This window comes from Cariama cristata, unplaced genomic scaffold (assembly GCF_000690535.1).
Source record: "Cariama cristata isolate BGI_N322 unplaced genomic scaffold, ASM69053v1 scaffold13675, whole genome shotgun sequence".
In the NCBI taxonomy this organism is placed as follows: Eukaryota; Metazoa; Chordata; class Aves; order Cariamiformes; family Cariamidae; genus Cariama; species Cariama cristata.
Genome location: NW_009619299.1, coordinates 3745 through 20403, shown reverse-complemented (window position 1 = coordinate 20403; position 16659 = coordinate 3745). Strand labels below are relative to the sequence as shown.

The 16659-nt window shown below is 48.9% G+C and overlaps 2 protein-coding genes across 3 annotated transcripts; both read left to right on the top strand.

Moving 5' to 3' along the window:
- The first annotated feature begins 932 nt into the window (after nucleotides 1-932).
- On the top strand, nucleotides 933-3407 carry FASTKD5 (FAST kinase domains 5). Its single transcript, XM_009701198.1, has one exon. It carries the CDS (start codon nucleotides 933-935, stop codon nucleotides 3405-3407), a length of 2475 nt encoding a protein of 824 aa, XP_009699500.1.
- Nucleotides 3408-7673: 4266 nt separating this feature from the next.
- UBOX5 (U-box domain containing 5) lies at nucleotides 7674-15602 on the top strand. Of its 2 annotated transcripts, none has more exons than XM_009701197.1 (4): nucleotides 7674-7800; nucleotides 9658-10840; nucleotides 13954-13977; nucleotides 15418-15602. In XM_009701197.1, the coding sequence occupies exons 1-4, from the start codon at nucleotides 7747-7749 to the stop codon at nucleotides 15600-15602; spliced, it is 1446 nt and encodes a 481-aa protein (XP_009699499.1). In that variant the 5' UTR covers nucleotides 7674-7746. The 2 variants fall into 2 exon arrangements, with proteins under 2 accessions (XP_009699499.1, XP_009699498.1); XM_009701196.1 differs by lacking the exon at nucleotides 13954-13977 and adding an exon at nucleotides 13753-13914 and having other exon boundaries at nucleotides 15391-15602.
- The last annotated feature ends 1057 nt before the right edge of the window (nucleotides 15603-16659 follow it).

The following is a 16659-nucleotide window of genomic DNA, read 5'->3' as shown; positions in this document are numbered from 1 at the left end:
TGAATCATCGTAAACAGGCTCGTTTGGCAGCTTGTGCAGGCTGGCAGCACACAGCTTAACTCCTGACAAATTTCTCATCCTCACAGTCTGTGCTGTAGCTGCTTTAGGCAGGAGTTAGGAAGGCACCTGGCATTTTTAAGTTTTCTGTACCCTAAAACTGTGGGAAATGCTCCCAAGTCTGAAGTGTAAAGCTCTGCTCCCTCTGGTTCCCAACTCAGGATGTAGCATCTCATCATGATTTGTGTTACTTCTCCCATGCTCTTCCCTCACTTTGCTGTAAGGCCACGTTTCTTCTTTCCACTAATCTCCATCTGCGGGTTGTGGGCCAGCTTTCACTCTGTGGACGGGTTTTGTGGAGACTTTGCTCACAGCTTCCACGTACTGTCTTCAGGTGCAAAGAGCAGTGCAGCACCCTGGATATTTCAACAACTTCTCAGGTGGTGGTTGGTGTTTCAGACTATGGTGACCGAAATAGCAAAATGCTCTGTTGGAGGGTGTAAAGTCTCTTGAAGCTGCAGCTGTACTGCAAAAATATGTTTTCATTGTTTAGAATGAAAGAAAAGCGGTTTCGGTCTCTTAAAAATGAAAAAGAGATGACTTTTTTTCTTAACTCCCATGGTCTCTGCCAGGTTACTTGTAGCTGATGAGTAGCAGGTAATACCCAACTGCTGTGTACTCTAACTTCGGGTATGTCAGGTCACCTGGGTGCCTGTCTTGAACTCCTTTTGCATGAGGTGATGTTCGATAGCGGCTGCCTTGCGGCTTTGCAGGGAAACAGCTGCCATGGCTAGGGGAAACACTGGCGTCGCCTCACTTTTGGTAGAGTAAAGGATAGATTAAAAAGTACTTCGTGTTAGGTGGAAGCCACTCATTCTTCGTCTACCCTTTTTTCAGTACCTGGAAGCAATTCTGACCCCAGTAAATTGTGATCCATGGCTACAGTGCTAATATGCCGAAGATTTCCAAGGCTGAGCAGGGTGACCACACTTTCGACTACAGCCAAGTGCAAGGCCGAGAGCGGAAGCAGCAAAAGTAAGCAGAAAAAGGAAGAGAACCCAGAAACAGCCAACACTGGAACCGAATGTGCGGCTACAATCCAGTTGCTGAATCCACTGGACTACAGTGTATCGTATAATCCATCTGCCTATGCCAGACGGAGAGCTGCTTCCCAGCAGCATGCTGCTAGGAACAGTGGCCAGGCTCTCGGTGACACTTTCGGCAGCCCTGGCACCACACAGGTTCAGCATACATTCGGTACCGCCTCTTCTCAGGCTTTACCACCCGTCAGAAATGCCCTGCCAAAGCCTGAGTCCAAACTGCTCCTCAAGCAGACCATCTCAGCACATCTCTCTGCGACACAAACCGAGGAAGAAGCAAAAAAGGAAAAATCAGAGATGCATGACTCCAAGGAGGACCCTCGCATGTTTCAGAAGGGGAGACCTGAGTACAAATCTTTCAGCTATAACAAATTTGAGCCTGTGGAGACCCTTCCTTTAGAAGAAGGTGACTCGATTTTACACAGTGTGGCCGTATGCAATGGCAGCCAGAGCCCAGGAACTATCACAGATTATTTTCACAAGCTGAGTCGTTTGCCAGTGGAACAACATGCAGCATTGGTGTCCAAACCCGGCTTTAATACGCTGGGTCGCTGTACTATCAAAAACATCAGGTTGTTCAGTACTTCAGATCTCATCGATATTTTAAAGGCTTGCGTTCGTTTGGTTGTTCCACCCACTCACCCTCTACTGAACGCGTGCGAGAATGAATTCTGCCGGCGGGTGTGGGACATGAACCTGGACCAGCTGCTGCTGGTGGCTGATTGCTGGCGCTGTCTGGAGCGTAGCGTGCCTTCCTACCTGAGCATTTTGTTCAGCTATGCCAACATGCACTGGAAAGACCTCACTTTACCCCAGTTTGTTCAGCTCGTTTATATCATAGGGGAAGGCCGGAGGTCACCCACGGACCTGACGCAGAAGGTGGAGAGCATGATTTTGAAGTACTTGGACTCCTTCACCTTGGAGGAGCTAGGTGCTATCTGCTTAGGGCTCTTCAAGTCCCTCAGTGGTATCTCTGACCACGTCATGAGGAAAATTGCAGACAGAGTCTCCCTCCAGATGGAAGACATGAGCACTTATGCTTTGGTGAACGTGCTTAAAATACTCCGCTACACTCGTATGGACCACTTGCGCATCTTGAAGGAACTTGGGAAGGTTATTCCCGCTCGGATTCCTACAATAAACATCCAGGGCATCATGCACATCACTCTTACCTGTTCATCCCTACACTACTTTGATGAAGGCGTTATGGCTGCTGTAGCCATGTCTTTACCTTCTAAGGTGACTTACTGCAGAAGCAAAGATGCTGCCAAGTTCTTGTGGTCATTCGGGTGCCTGGACTACGAACCTCCCAATGAGGAAGAGTTCTACTCCAGCCTGATAGAGCAAATGCATAGAAAACTCCATGAATTTAGGAAGTTTCCAGAGCATCTCCTTACTGGTTTGCTTGGCCTGGCATTTGTCAAACGCTACCCAGAGGAACTGATAGACTATGCTTTGAGGGATGAGTTTGTCCAGAAAACGAGAGGTAGTAAATATGAACTCAGAAAGGACCTGTTCACCCTTAGTAAGAGTGTTGAAATTGAGTGCCCAAGCTACCAAGGCAGCCGCCTTCCACCTCAGCTTTATCAGGAGATTACCAAGATGGTTTTGGATTTTGCAGAGCAAGAAATCTATGTCAGGCCTGAAATTGTGGAAGCCGTGTCTCTTCTCGAGAGCATGTTAGGTGGCCCCGAGTATGTGAAGAACCACATGATTCTGCCTCACACGAGGTCGAGTGATCTGGAGGTTCATTTGGCCATGGATGGACATCCCATCCCTTTCAACTCAAAAGACCCTATTGCAGATAAGAAACTAAAAGACATCGGAGTTAGTCTAACAGATGACTTAATGACTCAGCTTATAAAAGGGAGATCTACTAGTCAGTCGCCCGTGGAAGTGGAAAATGAGGCCAGGACTGCCAATCAGGAGAGAGAGGAAGAAACGGGAACACCACATGCAGGGAATCGTGCTGTGTTTTCAGGTGGAGCTCTTATTGCAGATGCCACATTGCAAGTTGAGCCTAAATCGGGGCGCTATCTTGAAGCCCCCCCACCTCTTGCACTGAATCGGCAGCCTCAGGGGGTGAAACTGGCTATTCAGGTGTCCAACCGAAACCACTACTGCTATAGCTCCAAGCGACTTTTGGGGCTGCACTGCTTGAAACGGCGGCAGCTGAAGCAGCTGGGGTACGTGGTGGTTGAGCTTCCCTTCTGGGAATGGTTCCCTCTGCTCAAACGCACGCGTTTGGAGAAACTGAGCTACCTCCATTACAAAATATTTGACCCAGCGCTGCTTAGCAGGGCTGGCTAGTCTGGTGTAGTGCTTACTCAGAGGCTGGCACAGCCTCCCAGATGCATCTCTGTTTCTGATTACTGATTAAAATGGTCTCTGAGTATTAGTTAGGTTTTTATCAGGCGCTCTGCGTGCTCGGGCTGCCTTGCTACGTTAGCCAATTCTGCTCTGCTGACATTCGTATGTCCCGCGCTCTCCTTTTGTGCATAGATTCTCAAATGCTTCCATGACAAATAAAAACTACTGTCCTGTTCATTTTTCTCTGTGATTACTTTTTTCTATATCCTAAATGAAAGTGGATGGACTTGGTGACTCTGTGAGAGCAGAACAGTGGTATTTGGGAGAGAATTGGGTTGATTTTTAGTCATGAAGCTGACCTGGGTGCCAGGAACCTACATACATATTTCCTTACTGTTCCTTCACCATTGAGCTGGGACTGGTGGGCACGCAGGCTGAGTTTCTCCTTTAGGAGCTGTGAATGAGCAGGACAGAGCATTAAAGCTGAGTGGTGAGATGGAAGCTGGGGCTGAGAGTTCGGGTGCTCTGACCCTGACACATTAATTTTGTGCTCAGCTCTCTGCAATGCCTGGCAGAGAGGATTTGCATCCTGTTGATGACAATGGGGCCGACAATTCCACCTCGAGGTGATTCCCCTGCCTGGGTGATGATGAGTCCTGTGCGAACTGTAGCTGTGTGGAGCATCTGCTCTGGAGGCTGCTGGGTTCACCCTTTGTCACGTGGCTCATTGTGTTATTTTCTTGCTCAGGATGCGGCTCGGTGTCTGATTTCTGCATGCCGTTCTGAGGACAGAGTTGCTGGCTTCTTCCTGAGCTTTCAGGTGATGATTCTGTCCAAGAGGAGCGACGTTTCCTGAGGTGCACAGGGCAGGCTCTGCATCTGACCACAACTGAAGGGATTATTTCACATGGAGCAGCAGGTGAAACTCCCATTCCCACTGCTAAGGCAGCCTAGCTGTTCCAGCTATTTTGCAGTGCAATGTTTCAAGGTGTACTGAGGTGGAGGATGGGGAAGAGACGTGGCAGTAAGCAGATTGCTGTCCCAAGACAGATACTGTATATTAGCTCGTTTTGACTGCCTGGTTTAAAATGCCTGGGCTGGTTTTTTCCTCTGCCTCAAATACTCAGTGTTATGGAGCACCTTAGTTCAGTGTCGCCTATGCACATTCCTTATTGCAGCAGCTCCCAAGTCGCATGGAGACACCCAGAAGGCACTTTCTGACTAGCTCCAGAAAGCCTGGCTTTAAGTGACTTGTCCAAGACCACAGGGGATCTTGCTAGCATAGAAAAGTACAGCGTACAGTCCTTCATGTCTGCATTTCAGTGCCTCAGTCGTAAAGTTTTCATTCACCTTGGGGAAGGCATGCACTTTAGAGAGATGGACACTTGTGTGACATCGTGATGGTGCTTGAGTCCTTCGTGATCTTTGAGTCGTTTGTTTTTGATGAGTAATGACTTTAGTAATGCAGTTTTGTGGGTGTTGTATTTTTAACATGTTCGTAAATTCAGAACCTCCTTCGTGCCACAGCCACGTGAGTTCTCGCTAGCACGGGAGACCTCCGCACAAGTTTGGGGCATAATGGCAGCAGTAGCCATGGGAAGCCACATCTGCTACCCCGTCTCATTCTTTTTCCAGAGATTTTTACAGTCTGCATTTCCTCAGCTCTTGCTTCAGCCCAGGCTCTTTGCTAGAGGGGTCTAGGGCTTATTGTCCCCATCTGATCCTGGCCACTCCACTGATCTGTTCCTCTCACCTGCTTTTGCCTGTCCCCACTGATTCTCTGGCCTCAGGCAGCCCCGTTACTTTCCTGTTGCTGTGTGCCCAGCCAGTTCTCGTTTGCCTTCTTTACGCAGAAGCTTAGTCCTGATCTCATTCCAGTTTCTCATTTAATCTGTCCCTTCATTCCCACTATCTGTCTTCTGAGTTGTGTTATCATGGGAAGAGTCAAAAAAACCACAACTATGGGTAAAAGCAACTCAGTAACCAACTTTTGCAGTGAAGCAAGAATGTAGCAGAGCTTTTTGGAAGAAGGGAGAACAGTGACTTGGACATGCAGAAAAACACATTTTCTTACTGAGATAATGAACCTGGAAAAATCAGCCTGAGTTGTTTAAGTCTGTCAGGGTCACAAACAGGTAGGAGAAAACCCTATAAAGTATACCTATATATATACCTACATAGCTCCTCATGCCGCAGAACAAGGAGCAACTGAATTGAAAGACGGCAAGTTTAGTGAGAGAATAAATTGTTTGTAATTAACCAGAGCTTATTGTCACAGATTATTAAAAGTGTGGTAGAAAAGGATGAAGATCTAGGATGCAACCTCAGTAAGAGCCTTAGGCTTGGAGGAAGACACGAATCTGTCCTGAGGAATGGCTGAGTTCTTAAGCGATGGGTTTGCAGGGATGCAGAGAGGAAGGTGCCTCTCCCCACTCACTGTCATCCAGGGAAGGTCTCACCAAGACTTGCTGAGTGTGGGTGCACCAGTCTGGTCAGGTTGGAATGGAGAAGTCTTCAGGCCAGGAAAGAGATGCGAGGAGAAATAGAACAGAGGGCGAATCTTGAGTCATTCCAAGAAAGGGAGCAAAGAAAGTTGATTTGCCATTTTTTGTAATACCAGCGCTGAGGGCCAAGCTAATTTACCAGGCAACAGGTTCAAAGTGGACCAAAAAGAGTAGTTTTGTCACACAGACTGTAGTTAAACCGGCAATTTTGCTCCCACAAGATGTGGGTGCCAAAAGTCAGACCAGTTTAAAAGCCTGTTTGAACCATTCCTTGCTGGCAGCCCTGTACTGGAAGCCTCTCAGGCTCAAAAAGCCAAGAAAGTATTGGAGGAGCATTGGTTTGCACTTGCCCTGTTCCTGTGTTCCCTACTGAGGAGCAGGAATTGCTCCAGATTGCTGTCGGACCAAATGTTGGGCTAAAAGGCGTGCTCCTCTGGCCCGCTACAGCTTTTCTTGGGTTCACAGCTGCTTCGGTCAGGCGTTGCTGTTGGAACCTTCAAGCTCTGCTCTCTGCAGGCTTAGCTTCTATTGTGTCAATTTTTATATGTGGGATTTGTACCTTGGATACCACGTTTCTCATTTCAGACCGTTGCGCTCGATGGCACGCGGACCGGACTGCACCCACACGCTTAGCAGACAGGCAAGGCGAGGTCGTTAACGTTCTGCATTTCAGTGGCTGGACCGACGTGCCTCTCGAAGGCCAATTTCATTTTGGCTGAACTAACACCTTCAGTTGAAAATCATTAAAGGGCTGCTTGTTCTTGAAGAAAGCAGTGAGTTCCTGATTTGCAAGGTTGCCCAAGGCAATGACATATTAAAGCTAAGGTTAATGTAAGGTTAACACTCTTACCTTGCGGATAATTTAATTCTTAAAAGGGATCTGATATAACCAATTCGAGTCACATTTTTTTCAATGGAAGAGAAGGCGCGTTCGCTTGCGTTTCTTTAACGAACATTGTCAGAAGAATCAGCTGGGTCGGTGTTAAGAACACAGATGATCTCCCTCGGAGCTATTAAATGCCCTCTGCTCCCTTGGACTATTAAATACCAATTATTAATATTTGTGTTTAATCTTAGCTTACATCTGAAGCTCCTGAAGCCCTCAAGAAACATTTCTTTTTGTGGCAGCCGTGTTTTAGTGCTGGCTGGTGTTACCCTCATCCCGAGAGGTCCCGTGCGAGCTTGTCGTGTTGGGTGTTGTCCAAGAGCACAGGCAAGTCCTGCCTCAATCTGCTGAAGGCAGCAGAGACGTGGCATACGGGTGGAACCGGGCATGGAGACAAAACAGGCGTGGTGGGAATGGACACCGGCTCTTTCCACCTTGCAGCGGTGAGGGGCTGTGGTGCTGAATGCCCCACTCATCTGACAGAGCAGCCCGTGTCCTCCAGGTCCGACTGAGGCTGCTGAGAGCTCACACCAATTCCTTTAAAAACCCGTGTGAGAGTCTGATGCTTTACTGTGTCTACAAATCCACCTGCATCTTTGATAAACTTTCAGATCTAATTGCTGGTCTATCCATAGGTAAGATGCTTTTAGTTAAAATAGCCCTTTTCTCTTTGATATTTCTCCAGGGGTTCACTAATTAATATTAACGCAATTTTTTCTCTCAATCCCATCTATCCGCCACAGTCACTTGGGTTTATATTGGCTTCACCTCCTGGACTCAGATGCGAGCTGCATTTTAGGAACTACCGAGCTTGTAATTCATGCAGGCTCCGAAACACAACATCCTTTCACTATTCACTGATGTTCACTTTCTTTATTTTGCCTTTCTTTTTTTTTTTTTTACCAGCTGAATCTGATGCTCACAAGGTGAGCTCTCTCCAACTGCCAAGATGGTAATAAACGTCTGTCTCCCACAGTTCAAGCCAAGAATTCACTGCAACAAGGTAAAATAATGATGTGTGGTGTTTTAAGGAGCTGGAGGGATGGAGGGGTTAGGTGGAAGTGGCATGCTGGACTGGTTGGGGCTGGGGAGGGCTTGTTTGCTGCTCATCTGCGATAATTAGCAGAGTTTCTGGAAGACTGATTTTTGTCTGGCCACGTGAGTCTTTTCTGAGAAAACAAAGCAAAGGCAACTCATGGCAAACTCCCATCGTTTTGTGTGGTCTGGCTGGTTCAGAGAAGGGTTTTAACACAGGGAGGCTGTGTATGTCCACTGGCAGCAGGAGCATTGGGGACAGATGCAGGGAAAGCGAAGGCTTTTTAGTCTGTAAAGCTGAGAGCATTTTTGTCAGTTAAAATTGTTTTCCAGTGATGTGGGAGGGTTGTGATTTGGGTGGTTTTGCTCACAGCTTTCTCTTCCAAGCTCACCAGTCTCCTGTCGTTCCCAGCAAAGAGGTTTTGTGAATTGATGTTTGGAATCTGGGCTCCTGGATCCGCTTCCCCTTTTGTGTTTCAGCCTTGAGAGAGTCATTGATGTGCAAACACTAAGAGAACTCATGTCTGGGTGCTTGGTATCTGCAGCTCATGTGAAGATAAAGTGGAGCTGAAGGCTCAGTACTTTGAAAAATCAGTATTGAGAGATTTCCCAAAAGTTGCTCTTCACAATTTGGTTTGTCCTGTGTATTTTTTGGTCAGTCTCTGCCACGTGGTGTTAGAACACCCTATAACCTCATGTGACTGCTCTGATGTGGCACGCACTAATTGTTGGAGAGAAGAAGCTGTAATTTTGCAGGTTCTCATAACAAGACCATCTTATGTGCTTACAAATATGTGTGCTTTGACTTGAGATACCTTTTCCCCTGCAATATTACAGCTTTCCCTTTGTCCAGTAGACTACACAGTTCTTGACGATGTTTGCTGAAGTTACAAGTACTTATGTTTTCACTCAGCATCATCGTCTTGGAAACTAACTCCGTTTTAATTCAAAGCCCTTTTTTAATTGTAAGTCTCCCCATCAACTCACACGCCAAAATCCAAGACAGCCTTGGATTTGTAAGTATTGTGCTGTAAAAAACAGCCGTACAGGTGTGAACATCCATCCGAGTGGTGTGTTGAGAGACCCAGCCATGCTACTGAGGTTTGGTGTGATTATTGTGATCAGGAGGCTGTAGAGTCACCGTATTAAGTGAGTGGAATAAATAGATAAATTCCTTGCTGTTATTTGTTCATTTTGCAAGTGCTGCAGACTTTTTAGGCACCAGAGCTTCCAGGAAGGGAAATGGGTAGAGCCGCTCTGCCCAGGAGCAGAGCAAAGGGTGGGATTGCATGTTCTGGGATGGGTAGGGTTGATCCTGGAGCGGGAGAAGGCAGTCGGGTAGCTCATTTCCAGAGGTTTCTCTAGGATCATGTAACTGTGTGATTCGGAGTACGTTTCCATGTGTCAGGGTAAGCTGACGTAATGTTTCACCGCTGTTGAAAGAGAGGAGATGCCTGTCTCCCCCATGCACACCTGCTCTGCTCCCAGCCACACTCTCCCACTTGATTTAATTCACTGACCCAGCCAAACCCACAAACCGTCTATAATTTTCCATTCTTTTAGCACTTAAATCAGCTCTGCAAATTGTTGTCCAGGTAACAGAGGGTGCAGGGAAGAGTGGATGGGACCATGTGGCTGGAGGAGGGTGGGAGTGGGTCTGCTCGGCCTCAGCAGCGGGGATCTCCAGTGTTGTCTCGGCTGCACGTGAAACCGCAGCCTTGGTTCCTAGTTGATGTCATCTTGAGAATCTACGTAAGTGCTTGTGAAATTGGTTTCCTTTTATTTTCTTGCGTCAAATTAAATCCAACTTTCTCCTGAAACACAGATTTCTGCTGATGGTTACGAAGTGGAGAATCTGATCTCTGAAGACCTTGCCAGGAGAAATCGTGGTTTCCGCAGCGAATACTTTATCAAACCTCCAGTCCACGTCACGATCTCTTTTCCCTTCAACATTGAGATCTGCAGGATTAATATCGATGTCTCATCCGGGGGATACCAAACCTTCTCTGGGCTCGAAGTTTACACCTCTACCTCATGCAATAAAACCTCTTGGCAGAGCCCTGAGGGTCAGTTCTCAGGTCTGGCCGGTCAGCCTGTGTCGGACAAAGACACTTTCACGCTGGTGGGCAAAGCTGTCTTAAAAAATCAAAGCAAAGTGACGTTTGGCCACAGAGGCTTCAAGCCAAGGCCTCCCTTCCATCAGATGGAAAATGTCTTCTCTTACCCTGGCTCTGCATCTCAAGACCTCTGGAACAAAGGGCCTGCCTCGCTGAGCAACGTGTCACACTTAAAAATCTGCATCACCCACGTGGCCGGAGGCGGCCTGCCTTGCATTAAGAGGCTGGAGGTGTGGGGACAGCCTGCCAAATCGTGCCCGCAGGAGGTGATCGAGGGTGTCTTTCAGGTTGCCTCCCAGTTCTTCGCCCAGGACGTTGGCAGCCTCAAGCCGGAGCTCTGGACACCGATGGAGAGCGACTGCGTGCCCTTCAGTGCCAACGACAGCGAGCAGCAGACCCTCCGCAAGCTGGTGGATGTCATCCAAGACATCCCTGAAGAATTCCTGGACCCCATCACTCTGGAGATCATGACCTTCCCCATGCTCCTGCCCTCCGGGAAGGTGATTGACCAGACCACCTTGGAAAAATGCAACCGGAGTGAGGCATCTTGGGGCAGGGTACCCAGCGATCCTTTCACTGGGGTGGCCTTCAGCCAGCACTCGCAGCCCCTACCTCACCCTACCCTCAAGGCCAGGATAGACCACTTCCTCTTACAGCACAGCATCCCTGGCACCAACCTGCTCGGGAGGGCTCACGCCTCAGAGATGCTCGTACCTTCTTCCATAACAATGTCTTCTCTGAAAAGGAAAATGGACTGTATGGATCAGAGCTCCGTGCAGCCACCCTATTTTTCTTCTACAAACTTACTTGTCACGGCTACCTCAGAGAACAGTGCTAAAAAAATGAAAACTGACAATGACTCGCATTTGATCCAAATGGACTGTTCAACAGGTATCGTGGCTCCCTAAGTCACTTGTGTTTCTTGAGTGTCCTGACAGCCCGGGGCCAGGTTTTCAAGTCAGGAAGTTCCAGTACAGATTCCCATCCCGCCTCTAGAAAGGTTTAAGGCCGTTATATTTTGCTTTTGATAGATGTCATGGAAGTCAGGACATCGTCTCATTCACCTCCTCTCTCCTCAGCACAACCTGCCATCCTGGATGGTGTTTGCTCCCATTCTGTTTCACTTTTTCTCATCTCTAGGCTCGTCCTTCCCACTGTGTTACCTGTGCAGCCTGTTTCACAGCCCTCTTGTTTGCTCAGATCCACATGTTTCCCATTTAGTTTGTATTTCTTTTCTCCTCCTTGCTTTCAAGCCACCGTCCATGTGGAGACAACGTTTTTTCCCACTGTGTGCTGGTTTGAAGTTTCTTTATCATGGCTGATTTCTTATCCCAGCCATCCAGTATGTTCTTGAGTCAGCAAGAAGATATGCAACAGCAGGAAAAGAAATATCTGGTGGTGCAGTGGTGATGGCATGGGGAGTCCTGGCTGGTGTGGATCTTATCGTGAGGTGGGGAGGAAAGGAGGAATGGGGCACTAATCCTGCTCACAGATTTCCCTGGCCAGGCACTGCCAGTCTAGGCTGTTGGTGTAGGTGGTTCCCTGTGTGTTCGGCATCATTGCACAGGTTGTTCCCCAGGACACGCTGGCTCCTTCCCTTCTCACGGGGCTGCTCTTGCTGTGGCAGAGGCTGAGCTTGGGGACCGTATCGCTGCACAGCCTCCGGTCTACGCTAAACTTAGTGTGGCAGCACAAGGGCTTGGAATGAATGGCAGCACGAGAATTGCAGGCACTGCTGCCTTCAGAGCAGGGAGGAGAGGACAGCACAGGCTGGGAGGGACTTGCACAGGGTTTGCGGTTAGTTAAAGCAGAAAACCAGGTAGAGACATTAGGCAAGGGATGCGACTTGTGTCTACAGGGAAAGGGAATGGGCACGGGCACTGGTTTCCTTTTACCTTTGTTTTTCTCTGTGATCTGGTAGCAATGGCACTGGGCATACACTCCAGGAGGCAGAAAAATGGTCCAGACCTGCAACCCTTGAGGTAAATTCCCTGAAAAGCTGAGTGCTTTCACCCTCCTCTGTCCCCACAGCTTCTGACCGGGCAGGCAAGGCAGCGTTGCGACAGCGCGGACAGACCTTTGGATCCACTACATGCTGGGAGTAGGAGTGGAGGATGCTCTTTGTAGGTCCAGCGGCATTGAAGTGCTGGGGTGGGCAGGACTGGTGAGGAGATGACAGTCCTTAGAAAGCAAAGGTGGTCTGTGGTTTAGATACCAAGGAGATTCACACCTCTCTCCCCAAAAGCTATTTGCTCTTTGTGGTTTATTCTCTAATAACTAGTACCTTCAGCCTCCAGTCTGAAGTGTGGCTCCCAGGCAATTGCTCCTCTTGACTCCATGCTTGATCTTTTGCCCAAATCCACATCTATTTTGCCATGTTCGCTTTCTCCCTTGTTGGCACAGGAATTCCTGAAATGTATTGGAGTTGCTGGCAGTGCAACTGTTATGTGGATATAACTACTGCATGCAGCAACACTTACATCTTCTCTTTGGTATCATTAAACTGAGTTACTGCTTTAGGTAATAATCCCACTGGAGGAGGAAGGTAAACTTAAGCTGGGAGGTAGGAGACGTCTTTAGCAATCTCATATTTAGATGAGCTTGAAGAGAGCAGCCGTGTCTGTGAGGCCGTCTGTTGCAAGCAGTCTGCTCCGAGCAGGATGGTATAAATACACGGTGCATGGGTTATCTTCTGGTCACGTAAGGGCTGTCTCTCTAGGCAGGTAAGTTGAGTTTTCTTGTGTTCTCTCATCTAGTGGTCTGTAACATGTCGAAAGGTGGCCCACAACTTCTCCCCACCTGTCACTCCCTTCACCTTTCTCCCAAAATTGCCCAAAAATGTCGTGAGGAAAAAGCTTAGGTGGTTGGTTGATTTTAAACAAATTCTTTAAAGACTTGGTTGAAAATAATTGATGTTTGGTGGTACCGGAAAGAGTAGGAAGAAGTCAGACTTGCACATTTTTTACTCTGATCTCTCATTTTGTGTTTTAGGAGGAATCATTAGTTATTTTTATTGCAGAGGCGTGTAACTGCTCCCATGGGGGATCTGCCCTGTGGGGTCTGGAACTCCCTGGGGGAGCCGTGCCCATACATAAATAAAAGCACAGTGCTCAGCCCAGGGAGCTCATGCTTCAGTATTTCATCAGCCTTGATTGCTGTAGCAAATGTGCAGCACTAATTCAAAGGGCTTCCCTTGGGAGATGGGTTTAACAGAATTAGTGATGCAGACAACATTCTCTTAATGCGTAGTCTTAATTAACGCCTTTGGTATTACACAGGACAAAATGCTGCAGGAAAGGGTCCAGCCCTGTGCCTTTGGCTTTATCCCTTGACTCAGAACTGGGAGTGAGAGAAATAAGTCCCCCAGATTCTGTTAGTGGCGTAAATGTTCCCTGTTAGCTGCATGAATCAAGCTTGGGAGCGCCGGGCTGGGATCCTCGGTGGAGCAGGCTGAGGGAGCTGCCTGGGGTTTCAGAGAGAAACGGATTTCTGGATTATTTGGCGTTTTGCCCTCTTTCAGACCTGCCAGTATAAGCCAGCACCTGAATGTTCGTTGGCACTGGGGCATGACACGAGTGTCTGACGGTAATCCGTAGGACTTTTCATCTTTAGAACCCAAAGGAGATGAGGCACTACATCCCAATCCTGGCACCTCAGTGGGGAAAAGAGACCTCTCAAGAAAACAAGTGGCAGGGCTCCTAAAATCCCGAGTGTTTTCCCAAAGGTTCAGAGGCAAAGCAGCATTTCAGTTGCACATTCTTTTTCCTGGCATCCGCTTCTCGAGCTTGTCCTTCTCTTTGCAGATCCGGTCTCTCACGAACAAAAACTGTCAGAGAGTTTGGACACTGCCTTGAACTCGGCGCTCAGCTCAATGCCCTCGTTTACGGCCAAGCTGATGAAAAGCCAGCAGCAGACGCAGAGCGAGGGAGGCTGCAGCAGTTCGTGGAGCGTGGGCACCGTCCTTGGTAAGCAGCAAGTGCCTCTGGTTCACTTTTGGGAGCGAGAGAGGAGAGGAGAACTGGGACCGGGTTAACAGGGAGGGTTGTGCTGCTGCTCAGCATCTTTCTGTGCCTTTCCAGATCCCAAAATATTATATATGCAATATGAAAATATTATATTGTCTCCCAGCAATCTTTACTTAACAATCCCTAACTACTGCTTTTTTATCTCAGCAGTTTTAATGGTTTATTCTCCCAGTGAGGCAGGTTAGACATTGTTGTCCCCCAGAAAGTGAGGTATCTTGTCCGTGTCCACAGTCAGAGCAGGTTTCAGCATCAGTCCTATGACTTGCCCATGCTGTTGGCTGTTGTCTGCGCTGCCCGAGGACAATCCTGGATACGTTGCGCTGAGACGCGGTGCTGAGCTCAGCCTGCACCAGGTTCATTCAGACTGAGAGCTCGCCTCGCATCGAGGCTTTGGCTGTTCCCAGAGCTCTGCGATTTGGGCTGAGTGGCTTCAATGTTGCCCATTAGCTGCACGGAGCAAGCTGGGGAGCTGCCACGTGCACGGAGAATGCGTCTGGTGCAGAGATTCAGCTGGAAAGGTGTAAATCCAGCAATGCCATGTGACGTGCTGATCCCTAACAGGAACAGGTAACGGTAGCAACGTCACAGGCCAAACAGCCAAGTGTGTGCCTAGAACCCCCTCAGGTTGGAATATAGGCCAGGCTGTTGAGTCCTGGCAGTTTTCATCCCACCTGCTAGCTGGACATGCTAATCCAGCTGTGCATGTGTTCCCCAAATTATTTCTTCAGGGTGCAGGGAAGCTTTGGACCTTCATAGGTGCCTCCGCAGGCCGATGCCCAAACTTCTGGCTTGCTCCTCTTCTTCCCCTGAGCGAGGATCTGCCTGCTCGTGGCAGAGAAGAGGGTTCAGAGGGACCAAGTGACCCCGAGACAGGGCTGGGGCTGTGCAGCTCCCAGTGGCTGTCTCTCTCTCTCTCTGAATAGCTTTTGCTGTTTTGTGGTGACATTAAGCTATTAAGCTTTTTCCTGTCCCCTTTAAAATTGCTGCTTTTTAAGAGTTCACTGAGTAGCGCTTGGTAGGTGGTGTGTGACAGGAATGCAAAGTGATACCTAAAGCGGTTCGCTCGGGAATTGGTGATTTTCATCCGAGCATTGGAAAAGCGGAAGGGAGGCCGATTTAGTCTCAGTAAAAGTGAAAAGCCCTTTACAGTCATCTGTCCTCAATTAAAAGCCTGATGGTGCAAGTGCTGACGTGATCCAGCCCCTTTGGAGCCCCAGAAGCTGGACCTTTCCCTTTCCTTATCATAGTGATAGAGAAAACCGGCCACGGTCCTGAGCCGTGAGCGCCTACAGCTGTGCCGTACCTCTGCAGAAAGCGGGGCCCCGGCTCGTAGGCAGGATTGGGCACGTAAGGGGTGGCACAGCATGGACTTGTCACCCCCCCCCACCCGCACCGCTTCTCCTGTCGCCTTTGCAGAGCACGGCAGGAGCGGCCAGACCCAAGGATGCGCTTCCTGCGGCAAAACCTTCTCCTCTTATTTCAAAACGGAGCCCGTTTACCAGCTTTCCTGCGGCCACCTCATGTGTCGCCCGTGCTTGGCCGAGAAGCAGAAGTCTCTGTCATCGATACTGTGCGGGAGTTGTAAAAGGTCGGCTGCCACGCACGACGTCAGGAGGGTTCACTTCTGACCCCTCAGCTGCTGGAGCCTACCGGGAGGACGAGAACAAGGAGCCGCTCCTGTTCCCTGTGTCTGCATTGATCCGTAGGAGGACGAAGGCCTTTGGAGCGCTTGCCAGATGAGCACCCGTAACGGCGGAGAGGACTTGGTCTTCTTGTGCTTACAGAGTAGTGGGGGGTGGGGGGGTTAGAGCACCGCGCCAGAGCAAAGCGATCTGAGGATAATAAAAGCCATAGCTTCTTTAACAAGGAATATGTATTTATACAGAACTGATTTCCACCTGTCGCACCCACCCTCTTACCACCATCCCAGTGGCTCAGTGGTTTAGCATAGGTGCCTTTTGGACTGTGAGTTTAGCTTCCCTGTGAGTTAAAACCATTTACATATTTGACGAGCAGCCATTCGGTCGTGGACCAGGCAAAGTCCTTGTGATTGACAACATGGAAACTACCTGACTTCTTCCCTTCCCCGCCTCACTCCCCTCCTTCCTGCGGTGCCCTCGCTGTGCTGCGGGAGCACGTCATCCATCCTTCTGGAGTCCAGCAAGTCCCGAAAAGAGGTGGTGAATGCGTGAGTAACTCGCAGTGATCTCATCCTGCTCGTACGAACTCTTGTAGAAAAGCCATCGCATCGCACCAAACGTCACTCTCGGTTTATGTCGTGTGACTGGACCAGCTCCCGTCTGGCTGATAGACATTTAAGCCTTAATAAAATTATGTTTAAAGTCAGGTTCTCTTTCTAACTCGTAATTGGTCTCATTGTGCGTCTTAATGATTTCGTGGAGTGAATCTCTTTGCAGAGCACTGAATAAATGGGCTGGAAAAAGCTAAGTCGGCACAAAGGATCTGCAGACCCGTGGGTTTTACAGGAGTTATCGCAGCAGCTGCGTGGATCGTCACAGGGTTGAGACTCAGATACCTAAACCCAAGGAGGCCTGGTCTTCAAAGAGCTGTTCAGAAAAAAGCCAGAAGGAAAATCACTCGGAGACGTTCTGTCTCCAGCGTGTGCTGGATGTGCCGAGGGTAAGGTGACAGCAGAAGGTTTTGTCACCTGTGTAACCCCCTGCT